General features: G+C 46.0%; 2 protein-coding genes across 2 annotated transcripts; one reads left to right on the forward strand and one right to left on the reverse strand.

Moving 5' to 3' along the window:
* Positions 1 to 254: 254 nt before the first annotated feature.
* On the reverse strand, positions 255 to 2,776 carry gemin6 (gem (nuclear organelle) associated protein 6). The gene is made up of 2 exons (XM_075462396.1): positions 2,573 to 2,776; positions 255 to 906 (listed from the first exon to the last, which is right to left on the reverse strand). The coding sequence occupies exons 1-2, from the start codon at positions 2,701 to 2,703 to the stop codon at positions 480 to 482; spliced, it is 558 nt and encodes a 185-aa protein (XP_075318511.1). The 5' UTR covers positions 2,704 to 2,776; the 3' UTR covers positions 255 to 479.
* Positions 2,777 to 3,003: 227 nt separating this feature from the next.
* On the forward strand, positions 3,004 to 13,525 carry srsf7b (serine and arginine rich splicing factor 7b). Its single transcript, XM_075462395.1, has 8 exons — positions 3,004 to 3,124; positions 3,503 to 3,683; positions 3,765 to 3,947; positions 6,992 to 7,078; positions 7,170 to 7,223; positions 7,299 to 7,358; positions 7,429 to 7,473; positions 13,304 to 13,525. Exons 1-8 carry the CDS (start codon positions 3,097 to 3,099, stop codon positions 13,338 to 13,340), a joined length of 675 nt encoding a protein of 224 aa, XP_075318510.1. The 5' UTR covers positions 3,004 to 3,096; the 3' UTR covers positions 13,341 to 13,525.
* The last annotated feature ends 766 nt before the right edge of the window (positions 13,526 to 14,291 follow it).

A 14,291-nucleotide genomic window follows, 5' to 3' on the forward strand; every position in this document is an offset into this window, starting at 1 on the left:
GGTGGGTCCAAGTCCATTTCCAAGGCAACCGACTACAACATTCAATGTTTTATGTCAGGAAGCAGCAGCAGCTTTTATTTTCTCACCTCGGGTACCGGGCCCTCAAACCTGCTGGACTCAGCCCTGGATCAGTCTGTTTTTTTTTGTTCACAGACAAACCTGAAAAAATTAACCAATAAATCAATAATCAACTGACTGGTTTCCAAACATTTCTCTGATGTTCAGCCAGTGAGGGATCAATGAATCTGATCCGATTTAACAGTTTTTAAATTAACTTTATTGATGAACTTAGTTTCCAGTTAGACTGATGACAACAGAATGAGAATATGGTGGAGCATTGATCCGGATCAGTCTCTAGATCAGTTTCTGGACTGGACCGGGTCCGGATCAGTCTCTGGATCAGTGTCTGGACTCGGCCGGGTCCGGATCAGTCTCTGGATCAGTCTCTGGACTCGGCCGGGTCCGGATCAGTCTCTGGATCAGTCTCTGGACTGGGCCGGGTCCGGATCAGTCCCTGGATCAGTCTCTGGATCAGTTTCTGGATCAGTTTCTGGACTGGGCCGGGTCCGGATCAGTCTCTGGATGCGGTCCAGGATGATCTGGTTGGAGCTGCAGCAGTCCTCGGGTCTGTAGGGGGCCATGAGGGTCAGGACCCCCGCCACTCTCAGCTCGTCCCCCTGGTCCTCCACAGGGACCCGGTTCTTCTCCAGCCACCGGCGGACGCCGGCCCTCCTCCTCCTCAGCTCCTCCGGACCCAGCCTGGGGGCCGCCGGGGGGGCGAAGAAGGTCTGAAGGCGCTCCGCCGTCTCCTGATCCGCCTCCTGCAGGACCTCCACCTGCTCCACCGCGTGACCCATCACCACCTGCACCGAGGCCGCGTCCTCCAGGAAGTCCACCAGGACCAGGCTGCAGGGACAAGACAAGAACCACATCAGTCCTGGACCACAGAACCAGACCACAGAAACAGGCAACAGAACCAGACAGACAACAGAAACAGGCAACAGAACCAGACAGGCAACAGAACCAGACAGCAGAAGAAGAAGAGGTTCCCTCACTGCTCAATGTTAGCAGAAGAAGAATGTGTTCATCCTGAAATAAAACCTCTGCTCTGCTGGATGTTGGTAACAGACCTGATGTGTCTGGTTCTGTTGTCTCTTCTTCTTATTATTATTCTGAAAATGTTGAGCTACTTGACGAATTTGAATTTCCCCCATTGGGGGATAATTGTGGAACCTCCCCGTGTGGAACCTCCCCGTGTGGAACCTCCATGTGTGGAACCTCCCCGTGTGTGGAACCTCCCCGTGTGGAACCTCCATGTGTGGAACCTCCCCGTGTGGAACCTCCCCGTGCGGAACCTCCCCGTGCGGAACCTCCCCGTGCGGAACCTCCATGTGTGGAACCTCCATGTGTGGAACCTCCCCGTGTGGAACCTCCCCGTGTGGAACCTCCCCGTGTGGAACCTCCATGTGTGGAACCTCCCCGTGTGGAACCTCCATGTGTGGAACCTCCCCGTGTGGAACCTCCCCGTGTGGAACCTCCATGTGTGGAACCTCCCCGTGCGGAACCTCCCCGTGTGGAACCTCCCCGTGTGGAACCTCCATGTGTGGAACCTCCATGTGTGGAACCTCCCCGTGTGGAACCTCCCCGTGCGGAACCTCCCCGTGTGGAACCTCCATGTGTGGAACCTCCCCGTGCGGAACCTCCCCGTGTGGAACCTCCATGTGGAACCTCCATGTGTGGAACCTCCCCGTGTGGAACCTCCATGTGTGGAACCTCCCCGTGCGGAACCTCCCCGTGCGGAACCTCCCCGTGTGGAACCTCCATGTGTGGAACCTCCCCGTGTGGAACCTCCATGTGGAACCTCCCCGTGTGGAACCTCCATGTGTGGAACCTCCATGTGTGGAACCTCCCCGTGTGGAACCTCCATGTGTGGAACCTCCATGTGTGGAACCTCCCTGTGTGGAACCTCCCCGTGTGGAACCTCCCCGTGTGGAACCTCCATGTGTGGAACCTCCCCGTGTGGAACCTCCATGTGTGGAACCTCCATGTGTGGAACCTCCCCGTGTGGAACCTCCATGTGTGGAACCTCCCCGTGTGGAACCTCCATGTGTGGAACCTCCCCGTGTGGAACCTCCCCGTGTGGAACCTCCATGTGTGGAACCTCCCCGTGTGGAACCTCCATGTGTGGAACCTCCCCGTGTGGAACCTCCATGTGTGGAACCTCCATGTGTGGAACCTTCCTGTGTGGAACCTCCCCGTGTGGAACCTCCCCGTGTGGAACCTCCCCGTGTGGAACCTCCATGTGTGGAACCTCCCCGTGTGGAACCTCCCCGTGTGGAACCTCCCCGTGTGGAACCTCCATGTGTGGAACCTCCCCGTGTGGAACCTCCCTGTGCGGCTCACAGATTAATCTGCAGTTTTCTTCACATTAAAACATGAAATCTTCTGCATTAGGTTCCCTCACGTGTCCATCAGGTGTCTCTCTGCAGCCAATCAGAGAGCTGTGTGGAGTCACACCGAGTTCAGAAACCACTCTCTCATGTGTTTGTGTGCGTGTGCGCGCGCACGTCACCTGGCGGACACCGGGTCCACGGTGAGCAGCCAGCCGCGGTGCTCCTCGCCTCTGCCCGCCTTCACCTTCACCTGTTTGCCCACATCACGGAGCCACTGCAGCGGGCCCTGCTGGAGCCAGTCGCTCTGCATCCTGGAGCCGCTGTGGGAGCAATGAGCGATGCACACACCGGCACGGCCTTTAAAACCCTCCGCGGGAGACACGGCACACGGACAAACGTTCCGCTTCGTGTCACCAGGAAGCCGACAGATACACACATATATATATATTTAAATTAATACAGATGCATATATATATATATACATATAAATTAATACAAATAAATTAGTGTGACGTTGATCTTACAAAGCATGACGACAACCAAACGTTAAAGTATACATGATGTACTATAAAAGTCCAGAATAACAGCCATTACTTTGAAAAGCTAAACGGAAGTTGTCTCTCTGTAGACTTCCGGCATAGATAACTAGCTAGCAGCTTAGCTATCCCGCACGCAGCCCTCACCCTGCGGATCCGCACTGAGGATGTCCCGACACGGTCGGCATGGAGGAGGTAAACCCGCAAGTTCTCCGGTCCGGTGCCGTAGTGTAGCGGCTCCGAACCGCTGGTCCGGTCTGGTCCGGTCCGCTCAGCGGCGCTCTGGCTGTTAGCAACGGACCGAGGCTAGCTGTTAGCAACGGACCGAGGCTAGCTGTTAGCAACGGACCGAGGCTAGCTGTTAACACAGATCGGGGCTAGTATTGATATTAAGTATTAATAATAAGTATTAATATTAATATTATAATATTAATATTAATAATAAGTATTGATCTCTATCTGTAAAATTTGAGGGATTTTAAATGGAGTTTGGTTTTAATCTCATTAATTATTAATGAGCGGCTGGCCTCTGATTGGCTGTTGGCTCACTGTGCTCCTCACCTGTCTGCACAGAGATGAAGGTGTACGTGGGGAACCTGGGGACCGGGGCAGGCAAAGGGGAGCTCGAGCGGGCCTTCGGCTACTACGGGCCCCTCAGAGGCGTCTGGATCGCGAGGAACCCGCCGGGCTTCGCCTTCGTGGAGTTTGAGGACCCCCGGGACGCAGAAGACGCGGTCCGAGGGTTGGACGGGAAGTCAGTGTCTGCACACCCAGCATGCCTCAGGTTCTGGTCGGGGTTTTCCTCCTCTGATGACGTGCTGTTGGCGTGTTTCAGGTTGATCTCCGGCAGCCGCGTGCGGGTGGAGCTCTCCACCGGGATGCCCCGCCGCTCCAGGCACGAGCGCCCGCCGAGCCGCCGGCCCTTCGACCCCGACGACAAGTGCTACGAGTGCGGAGAGAGGGGTCACTACGCCTACGACTGCCACCGCTACAGCCGCCGCGGCGGCGGCGGCCGCAGGTAACAGCTGACACCGGGTGCTGGGCGTCAGTCACCGACAGCGTGACATCACAGGGAACCTGACCTGATGACATCATCAGGAAGCTGTTCAGAGATCAGTGATCAGTCAGAGAAGTGGCTCTGGCTGCAGTTCCCGTTCGCTCTCTGAGGGGAAACTCTCACCCAAACACTTCCTGTTAGCTGCACGAGCTAACGGCCAAACACTTCCTGTTAGCTGCGTGAGCTAACGGCCAAACACTTCCTGTTAGCTGCACGAGCTAACGGCCAAACACTTCCTGTTAGCAGCACGAGCTAACGGCCAAACACTTCCTGTTAGCTGCGTGAGCTAACGGCCAAACACTTCCTGTTAGCTGCACGAGCTAACGGCCAAACACTTCCTGTTAGCAGCACGAGCTAACGGCCAAACACTTCCTGTTAGCTGCGTGAGCTAACGGCCAAACACTTCCTGTTAGCTGTGTGAGCTAAAGGCCAAACACTTCCTGTTAGCTGCGTGAGCTAAAGGCCAAACACTTCCTGTTAGCTGCACGAGCTAACGGCCAAACACTTCCTGTTAGCTGCGTGAGCTAACGGCCAAACACTTCCTGTTAGCTGCGTGAGCTAACGGCCAAACACTTCCTGTTAGCTGCTTGAGCTAAAGGCCAAACACTTCCTGTTAGCTGCGTGAGCTAACGGCCAAACACTTCCTATTAGCAGAACGAGCTAACAGCCATAAACTTCCTATTAGCAGCACGAGCTAACGGCCAAACACTTCCTGTTAGCTGCGTGAGCTAACGGCCAAACACTTCCTATTAGCAGAACGAGCTAACGGCCAAACACTTCCTGTTAGCTGCGTGAGCTAACGGCCAAACACTTCCTGTTAGCTGCGTGAGCTAACGGCCAAACACTTCCTGTTAGCTGCGTGAGCTAAAGGCCAAACACTTCCTGTTAGCTGCGTGAGCTAAAGGCCAAACACTTCCTGTTAGCTGCACGAGCTAACGGCCAAACACTTCCTGTTAGCAGCACGAGCTAACGGCCAAACACTTCCTGTTAGCTGCGTGAGCTAACGGCCAAACACTTCCTGTTAGCTGCGTGAGCTAAAGGCCAAACACTTCCTGTTAGCTGCGTGAGCTAAAGGCCAAACACTTCCTGTTAGCTGCGTGAGCTAAAGGCCAAACACTTCCTGTTAGCTGCACGAGCTAACGGCCAAACATTTCCTGTTAGCAACACGAGCTAACGGCCAAACACTTCCTGTTAGCTGCGTGAGCTAACGGCCAAACACTTCCTGTTAGCTGCTTGAGCTAAAGGCCAAACACTTCCTGTTAGCTGCGTGAGCTAACGGCCAAACACTTCCTATTAGCAGAACGAGCTAACGGCCAAAAACTTCCTATTAGCAGCACGAGCTAACGGCCAAACACTTCCTGTTAGCTGCGTGAGCTAACGGCCAAACACTTCCTATTAGCAGAACGAGCTAACGGCCAAACACTTCCTGTTAGCTGCGTGAGCTAAAGGCCAAACACTTCCTGTTAGCTGCACGAGCTAACGGCCAAACATTTCCTGTTAGCAACACGAGCTAACGGCCAAACACTTCCTGTTAGCTGCGTGAGCTAACGGCCAAACACTTCCTGTTAGCTGCTTGAGCTAAAGGCCAAACACTTCCTGTTAGCTGCGTGAGCTAACGGCCAAACACTTCCTATTAGCAGAACGAGCTAACGGCCAAAAACTTCCTATTAGCAGCACGAGCTAACGGCCAAACACTTCCTGTTAGCTGCGTGAGCTAACGGCCAAACACTTCCTATTAGCAGAACGAGCTAACGGCCAAACACTTCCTGTTAGCTGCGTGAGCTAAAGGCCAAACACTTCCTGTTAGCTGCGTGAGTTAACGGCCAAACACTTCCTGTTAGCTGCGTGAGCTAACGGCCAAACACTTCCTGTTAGCTGCGTGAGCTAACGGCCAAACACTTCCTATTAGCAGAACGAGCTAACGGCCAAAAACTTCCTGTTAGCAGCACGAGCTAACGGCTAAACACTTCCTGTTAGCAGCACGAGCTAACGGCTAAACACTTCCTGTTAGCTGCACAAGCTAACGGTCAAACACTCCCTATTAGCAGCACAAGCTAACAGCCAAACACTTCCTGTTAGCTGCACGAGCTAATGGTCAAACACTTCCTATTAGCAGCACAAGCTAACGGTCAAACACTTCCTATTAGCAGAACGAGCTAACGGCTAAACACTTCTTGTTAGCAGCACAAGCTAGGGGTGCGGGGCTTTAAGGGTTAAAGACGGCCATGTCCACCCTGGGGAGTCAGAACAGGAAGGGGCCTCTGTGATCGAGCCTCTGATTGGCGGAAGGTCGGTGATGTCACGCCTGTTGCAGGCGACTGATGCTCATCTGTGATTGGTCCATGTTTCTGTTTGAAATGTTTTCTGAATGAAACGCCGCAGCTGTCAGACCCGAGTCCAGCAGGACGCTGAATTTACAGCCCGGGACGCCCCGACCGGCCGGGCGGGGTTTCACCTCAGCTGACCAGTTCAAAGGTCATCGGTCATTGAGCTGAGACACGTGGACCTGGTCCTGCTGGTCCAGTTTGACCCGGTTCTGCTGGTCCAGTTTGACCCGGTCCTGCTGGTCCAGTTTGACCCGGTCCTGCCGGTCCTGCCGGTCCAGGTCTGCAGCTGCCCGTTGTGTGACTCTAACCTGCTGTTAACACCTGGTCCAAACCTTTCAGGTCCATCGGTTCTGACCCGTAGATCTTAGACCTGGTCCCTTAAAGGTTTTAGCGGCTCAGAGACAGAATTCGCTCGTCAGTAATGTAGCGAGGAAACACGCCGCGCTTCTATCAAGTCTCAGTCGAGCGATTAGAAACCTTCTAGATCATCTAGATCTGCTAGACCCGGTCCTGCTGGGTCCCAGGTGGACCCGGTCCAAACCCCAAGAGGGCGCCGCCACAAGGTTCACCATCACCCAATGTTTGAGTGCACCTGTTCCACCTGTGCATGACCTCACTTTAGCTCCTCCCCCTCCGCGCCCCGCCTCTCACTGCCGCTCTGCTGCTTCTCTGGGTCAGGTCCAGGTCCCGGTCCCGGTCCAGGTCCAGGTCCCATGGGAGGCGCCACAACCGCAGCAGGACTCGCAGCAGAAGCCGAGGCAGGAGGTGAGTCCTGGTTCCTCTGGGACCGGTTCCATTAATGGGTCAGGGGGGTGTTTGAGGCCCATGTTTTCGGTTCTGTGGTCTTTGTTTCCAGGTCCAGGTCCAAGTCCAGGTCCAGGTCCCGCTCTGGTTCTCCCAGGAGGTCCAGGTCAGTCTCACCCTGCTGATGTCATCACAGTGACATCAGAGACAGCCGGCTCTGACACTGCTGTTGTGCTTTCAGGTCCAGGTCCAGGGCCCGGTCCAGGTCCAGGTCCCGGTCCAGGTCCCGTGGCCGGAGCAGGTGGGTGTCTCCAACATGCCTCCCTGTTGGGTTAGTTAGGGTGTCGGACTGAAACTGTTTGTGTCTGCAGGTCCGGGTCCATGGGCCGCTCCCGATCCGGATCTCCTGCTCCAAGGTGAGGTTCTGGTTCTGGTTCTGGTTCAGGTTTATATTCAGGTTCAGGTTCAGGTTTATATTCAGGTTCAGGTTTATATTCAGGTTCAGATTTATGTTCAATTTTATCTTCAGGTTCAGGTTTATATTCAGGTTTATGTTCAGGTTCAGGTTTATATTCAGGTTCAGATTCAGGTTCAGGTTTATATTCAGGTTTATATTCAGGTTCAGATTCAGGTTCAGGTTTATATTCAGGTTCAGGTTTATATTCAGGTTTATATTCAGGTTCAGATTCAGGTTCAGGTTTATATTCAGGTTCAGGTTTATATTCAGGTTTATGTTCAGGTTCAGGTTTATATTCAGGTTTAAATTCAGTTTCAGGTTTATGATCAGGTTTATATTCAGGTTCAGATTCAGGTTCAGGTTTATATTCAGGTTCAGGTTTATATTCAGGTTTATGATCAGGTTCAGGTTTATATTCAGGTTTATGTTTATATTCAGTTTCAGGTTTATATTCAGGTTCAGGTTTATATTCAGGTTCAGGTTTATATTCAGGTTCAGGTTTATATTCAGTTTCAGGTTTATATTCAGGTTCAGGTTTATATTCAGGTTCAGGTTTATATTCAGGTTCAGGTTTATATTCAGGTTTATGTTCAGGTTCAGGTTTATGTTCAGGTTCAGGTTTATGATCAGGTTCAGGTTTATATTCAGGTTCAGGTTTATGTTCAGGTTCAGGTTTATGTTCAGGTTCAGGTTTATATTCAGGTTCAGGTTTATGATCAGGTTCAGGTTTATATTCAGTTTCAGGTTTATATTCAGGTTCAGGTTTATGTTCAGGTTCAGGTTTATGTTCAGGTTCAGGTTTATGTTCAGGTTCAGGTTTATGATCAGGTTCAGGTTTATATTCAGGTTCAGGTTTATATTCAGGTTCAGGTTTATATTCAGGTTCAGGTTTATGTTCAGGTTCAGGTTTATATTCAGGTTTATATTCAGGTTCAGGTTTATATTCAGGTTCAGGTTTATATTCAGGTTCAGGTTTATATTCAGGTTCAGGTTTATATTCAGGTTCAGGTTTATGTTCAGGTTCAGGTTTATATTCAGGTTTAAATTCAGTTTCAGGTTTATGATCAGGTTTATATTCAGGTTCAGGTTTATGATCAGGTTCAGGTTTATATTCAGGTTCAGGTTTATGTTCAGGTTCAGGTTTATATTCAGGTTCAGGTTTATGATCAGGTTCAGGTTTATATTCAGTTTCAGGTTTATATTCAGGTTCAGGTTTATATTCAGGTTCAGGTTTATATTCAGTTTCAGGTTTATATTCAGTTTCAGGTTTATATTCAGGTTCAGGTTTATATTCAGGTTCAGGTTTATATTCAGGTTCAGGTTTATATTCAGGTTTATATTCAGGTTCAGGTTTATATTCAGGTTCAGGTTTATATTCAGGTTCAGGTTTATGTTCAGGTTCAGGTTTATATTCAGGTTTATATTCAGGTTCAGGTTTATGATCAGGTTCAGGTTTATATTCAGGTTCAGGTTTATATTCAGGTTCAGGTTTATGATCAGGTTCAGGTTTATATTCAGGTTCAGGTTTATGATCAGGTTCAGGTTTATATTCAGGTTCAGGTTTATATTCAGGTTCAGGTTTATGTTCAGGTTCAGGTTTATATTCAGGTTTATATTCAGGTTCAGGTTTATATTCAGGTTCAGGTTTATGTTCAGGTTCAGGTTTATGTTCAGGTTCAGGTTTATATTCAGGTTTATATTCAGGTTCGGGTTTATGTTCAGGTTCAGGTTTATATTCAGGTTCAGGTTTATATTCAGGTTCAGGTTTATATTCAGGTTTATGTTCAGGTTCAGGTTTATATTCAGGTTCAGGTTTATATTCAGGTTTATATTCAGGTTCAGGTTTATATTCAGGTTCAGGTTTATATTCAGGTTCAGGTTTATGTTCAGGTTCAGGTTTATATTCAGGTTTATATTCAGGTTCGGGTTTATGTTCAGGTTCAGGTTTATATTCAGGTTCAGGTTTATATTCAGGTTCAGGTTTATATTCAGGTTCAGGTTTATATTCAGGTTTATGTTCAGGTTCAGGTTTATGTTCAGGTTCAGGTTTATATTCAGGTTCGGGTTTATGATCAGGTTCAGGTTTATATTCAGGTTCAGGTTTATATTCAGGTTCAGGTTTATGTTCAGGTTCAGGTTTATATTCAGTTTCAGGTTTATATTCAGGTTCAGGTTTATATTCAGGTTCCGGTTCAGGTTTATGTTCAGGTTCAGGTTTATATTCAGGTTCAGGTTTATATTCAGGTTTATGTTCTGGTTCCGGTTCAGGTTCCGGTTCAGGTTTATATTCAGGTTCAGGTTTATATTCAGGTTCAGGTTTATGTTCAGGTTCAGGTTTATATTCAGGTTCCGGTTTATGATCAGGTTCAGGTTTATATTCAGGTTCAGGTTTATATTCAGGTTCAGGTTTATATTCAGGTTTATGTTCAGGTTCAGGTTTATGTTCAGGTTCAGGTTTATATTCAGGTTCGGGTTTATGATCAGGTTCAGGTTTATATTCAGGTTCAGGTTTATATTCAGGTTCAGGTTTATATTCAGGTTTATGTTCAGGTTCAGGTTTATATTCAGGTTCAGGTTTATATTCAGGTTCGGGTTTATATTCAGGTTTATGTTCAGGTTCAGGTTTATATTCAGGTTCAGGTTTATATTCAGGTTTATGTTCAGGTTCAGGTTTATGTTCAGGTTCAGGTTTATATTCAGGTTCGGGTTTATGATCAGGTTCAGGTTTATATTCAGGTTCAGGTTTATATTCAGGTTTATGTTCAGGTTCAGGTTTATATTCAGGTTCAGGTTTATATTCAGGTTCAGGTTTATATTCAGGTTTATATTCAGGTTCAGGTTTATATTCAGGTTCAGGTTTATGTTCAGGTTCAGGTTTATATTCAGGTTCAGGTTTATGATCAGGTTCAGGTTTATATTCAGGTTCAGGTTTATATTCAGGTTCAGGTTTATATTCAGGTTTATGTTCAGGTTCAGGTTTATGTTCAGGTTCAGGTTTATATTCAGGTTCGGGTTTATGATCAGGTTCAGGTTTATATTCAGGTTCAGGTTTATATTCAGGTTCAGGTTTATGTTCAGGTTCAGGTTTATATTCAGGTTCAGGTTTATGATCAGGTTCAGGTTTATATTCAGGTTCAGGTTTATATTCAGTTTCAGGTTTATATTCAGGTTCAGGTTTATATTCAGGTTCAGGTTTATATTCAGGTTTATATTCAGGTTCAGGTTTATATTCAGGTTTATATTCAGGTTCAGGTTTATATTCAGGTTCCGGTTCAGGTTTATGTTCAGGTTCAGGTTTATATTCAGGTTTATGTTCTGGTTCCGGTTCAGGTTTATGTTCAGGTTCAGGTTTATGTTCAGGTTCAGGTTTATATTCAGGTTCAGGTTTATATTCAGGTTCAGGTTTATGTTCAGGTTCAGGTTTATATTCAGGTTTATATTCAGGTTCGGGTTTATGTTCAGGTTCAGGTTTATATTCAGGTTCAGGTTTATATTCAGGTTCAGGTTTATATTCAGGTTCAGGTTTATATTCAGGTTTATGTTCAGGTTCAGGTTTATGTTCAGGTTCAGGTTTATATTCAGGTTCGGGTTTATGATCAGGTTCAGGTTTATATTCAGGTTCAGGTTTATATTCAGGTTCAGGTTTATGTTCAGGTTCAGGTTTATATTCAGTTTCAGGTTTATATTCAGGTTCAGGTTTATATTCAGGTTCCGGTTCAGGTTTATGTTCAGGTTCAGGTTTATATTCAGGTTCAGGTTTATATTCAGGTTTATGTTCTGGTTCCGGTTCAGGTTTATGTTCAGGTTCCGGTTCAGGTTTATATTCAGGTTCAGGTTTATATTCAGGTTCAGGTTTATGTTCAGGTTCAGGTTTATATTCAGGTTCCGGTTTATGATCAGGTTCAGGTTTATATTCAGGTTCAGGTTTATATTCAGGTTCAGGTTTATATTCAGGTTTATGTTCAGGTTCAGGTTTATGTTCAGGTTCAGGTTTATATTCAGGTTCGGGTTTATGATCAGGTTCAGGTTTATATTCAGGTTCAGGTTTATATTCAGGTTCAGGTTTATATTCAGGTTTATGTTCAGGTTCAGGTTTATATTCAGGTTCAGGTTTATATTCAGGTTTATGTTCAGGTTCAGGTTTATGTTCAGGTTCAGGTTTATATTCAGGTTCGGGTTTATGATCAGGTTCAGGTTTATATTCAGGTTCAGGTTTATATTCAGGTTTATGTTCAGGTTCAGGTTTATATTCAGGTTCAGGTTTATATTCAGGTTCAGGTTTATATTCAGGTTTATATTCAGGTTCAGGTTTATATTCAGGTTCAGGTTTATGTTCAGGTTCAGGTTTATATTCAGGTTCAGGTTTATGATCAGGTTCAGGTTTATATTCAGGTTCAGGTTTATATTCAGGTTCAGGTTTATATTCAGGTTTATGTTCAGGTTCAGGTTTATGATCAGGTTCAGGTTTATATTCAGGTTCAGGTTTATATTCAGGTTCAGGTTTATATTCAGGTTTATGTTCAGGTTCAGGTTTATGTTCAGGTTCAGGTTTATGTTCAGGTTCAGGTTTATATTCAGGTTCGGGTTTATGATCAGGTTCAGGTTTATATTCAGGTTCAGGTTTATATTCAGGTTCAGGTTTATGTTCAGGTTCAGGTTTATATTCAGGTTCAGGTTTATGATCAGGTTCAGGTTTATATTCAGGTTCAGGTTTATATTCAGTTTCAGGTTTATATTCAGGTTCAGGTTTATATTCAGGTTCAGGTTTATATTCAGGTTTATATTCAGGTTCAGGTTTATATTCAGGTTTATATTCAGGTTCAGGTTTATATTCAGGTTCCGGTTCAGGTTTATGTTCAGGTTCAGGTTTATATTCAGGTTTATGTTCTGGTTCCGGTTCAGGTTTATGTTCAGGTTCAGGTTTATGTTCAGGTTCAGGTTTATATTCAGGTTCAGGTTTATATTCAGGTTCAGGTTTATGTTCAGGTTCAGGTTTATATTCAGGTTCAGGTTTATGTTCAGGTTCAGGTTTATATTCAGGTTCAGGTTTATGTTCAGGTTCAGGTTTATATTCAGGTTCAGGTTTATATTCAGGTTTATGTTCTGGTTCCGGTTCAGGTTTATGTTCAGGTTCCGGTTCAGGTTTATATTCAGGTTCAGGTTTATATTCAGGTTCAGGTTTATATTCAGGTTCAGGTTAATATTCAGGTTTATATTCAGGTTCAGGTTTATATTCAGGTTTATGATCAGGTTCAGGTTTATATTCAGGTTTATATTCAGGTTCAGGTTTATGTTCAGGTTTATATTCAGGTTCAGGTTTATATTCAGGTTCAGGTTTATATTCAGGTTCAGGTTTATGTTCAGGTTTATATTCAGGTTCAGGTTTATATTCAGGTTTATATTCAGGTTCAGGTTTATGTTTATATTCAGGTTTATGTTCAGGTTCAGGTTTATGTTCAGGTTCAGGTTTATATTCAGGTTTATGTTCAGGTTCAGGTTTATATTCAGGTTTATATTCAGGTTCAGGTTTATATTCAGGTTCAGGTTTATATTCAGGTTTATGTTCAGGTTCAGGTTTATGTTCAGGTTCAGGTTTATATTCAGGTTTATATTCAGGTTTATGTTCAGGTTCAGGTTTATATTCAGGTTTATGTTCAGGTTCAGGTTTATGTTCAGGTTCAGGTTTATATTCAGGTTTATATTCAGGTTCAGGTTTATGTTCAGGGCTAAACCTGCTGCTGTGACAGGTGGTCACATGTTTAACCCCCCCCCCCCTCTGCCTGTTACAGTCGCTCCACCTCCAGAAGTCCTGCAGACGGCGACTGACTTCCTGTTTGTGTCGACACTTCCTGTTTGAGTTTATTTGGTGTTTTTGTATAAACTTCCTGTGTTCTGGTGATGCTCAGCATAACTGATCATTTGTTATTGATCTTCCAACCTGTTTTTGTTATTCTGTGTTTACTTCCTGTTAGTAAAACATCTGCACTGATCAATAAAGGTTTATATGATGACGGCGTCTGATTCTTTATGATGACAGCGTCTGATTCTGTATGATGACAGCGTCTGATTCTGTATGATGACAGCGTCTGATTCTGTATGATGACAGCGTCTGATTCTGTATGATGACGGCATCTGATTCTGTATGATGACGGCGTCTGATTCTTTATGATGACGGCGTCTGATTCTTTATGGTGACGGCGTCTGATTCTTTATGATGACAGCGTCTGATTCTGTATGATGACGGCGTCTGATTCTTTATGATGACAGCGTCTGATTCTTTATGATGACGGCGTCTGATTCTTTATGATGACGGCGTCTGATTCTTTATGACGACAGCGTCTGATTCTGTATGACGACGGCGTCTGATTCTGTATGATGACGGCGTCTGATTCTTTATGATGACGGCGTCTGATTCTGTATGATGACGGCGTCTGATTCTTTATGATGACAGCGTCTGATTCTTTATGATGACGGCGTCTGATTCTTTATGATGACAGCGTCTGATTCTGTATGATGACGGCGTCTGATTCTGTATGATGACGGCGTCTGATTCTGTATGATGACGGCGTCTGATTCTGTATGATGACGGCGTCTGATTCTTTATGACGACAGCGTCTGATTCTTTATGATGACAGCGTCTGATTCTTTATGATGACAGCGTCTGATTCTTTATGATGACGGCGTCTGATTCTGTATGATGACGGCGTCTGATTCTGTATGATGATGGCGTCTGATTCTGTATGATGACGGCGTCTGATTCTGTATGATGACGGCGTC

The sequence above is a fragment of the Odontesthes bonariensis genome, chromosome 4 (genome assembly GCF_027942865.1).
Source record: "Odontesthes bonariensis isolate fOdoBon6 chromosome 4, fOdoBon6.hap1, whole genome shotgun sequence".
NCBI lineage: Eukaryota > Metazoa > Chordata > Actinopteri > Atheriniformes > Atherinopsidae > Odontesthes > Odontesthes bonariensis.

What these genes read in the sequence shown, in the direction of transcription:
- gemin6 (XM_075462396.1), bottom strand. Translation starts at nt 2,703, where the DNA reads ATGCAGAGCGACTGGCTCCAGCAGGGCCCGCTGCAGTGGCTCCGTGAT. An exon ending in GTGGACCCGGTGTCCGCCAG is followed by an intron (nt 907 to 2,572) that starts GTGACGTGCGCG and finishes TTGTCCCTGCAG; the next exon opens with CCTGGTCCTGGTGGACTTCC.
- srsf7b (XM_075462395.1), top strand. Translation starts at nt 3,097, where the DNA reads ATGTCCCGACACGGTCGGCATGGAGGAG. An exon ending in CGCGGCGGCGGCGGCCGCAG is followed by an intron (nt 3,948 to 6,991) that starts GTAACAGCTGAC and finishes TCTCTGGGTCAG; the next exon opens with GTCCAGGTCCCGGTCCCGGT. An exon ending in AGCAGAAGCCGAGGCAGGAG is followed by an intron (nt 7,079 to 7,169) that starts GTGAGTCCTGGT and finishes CTTTGTTTCCAG; the next exon opens with GTCCAGGTCCAAGTCCAGGT.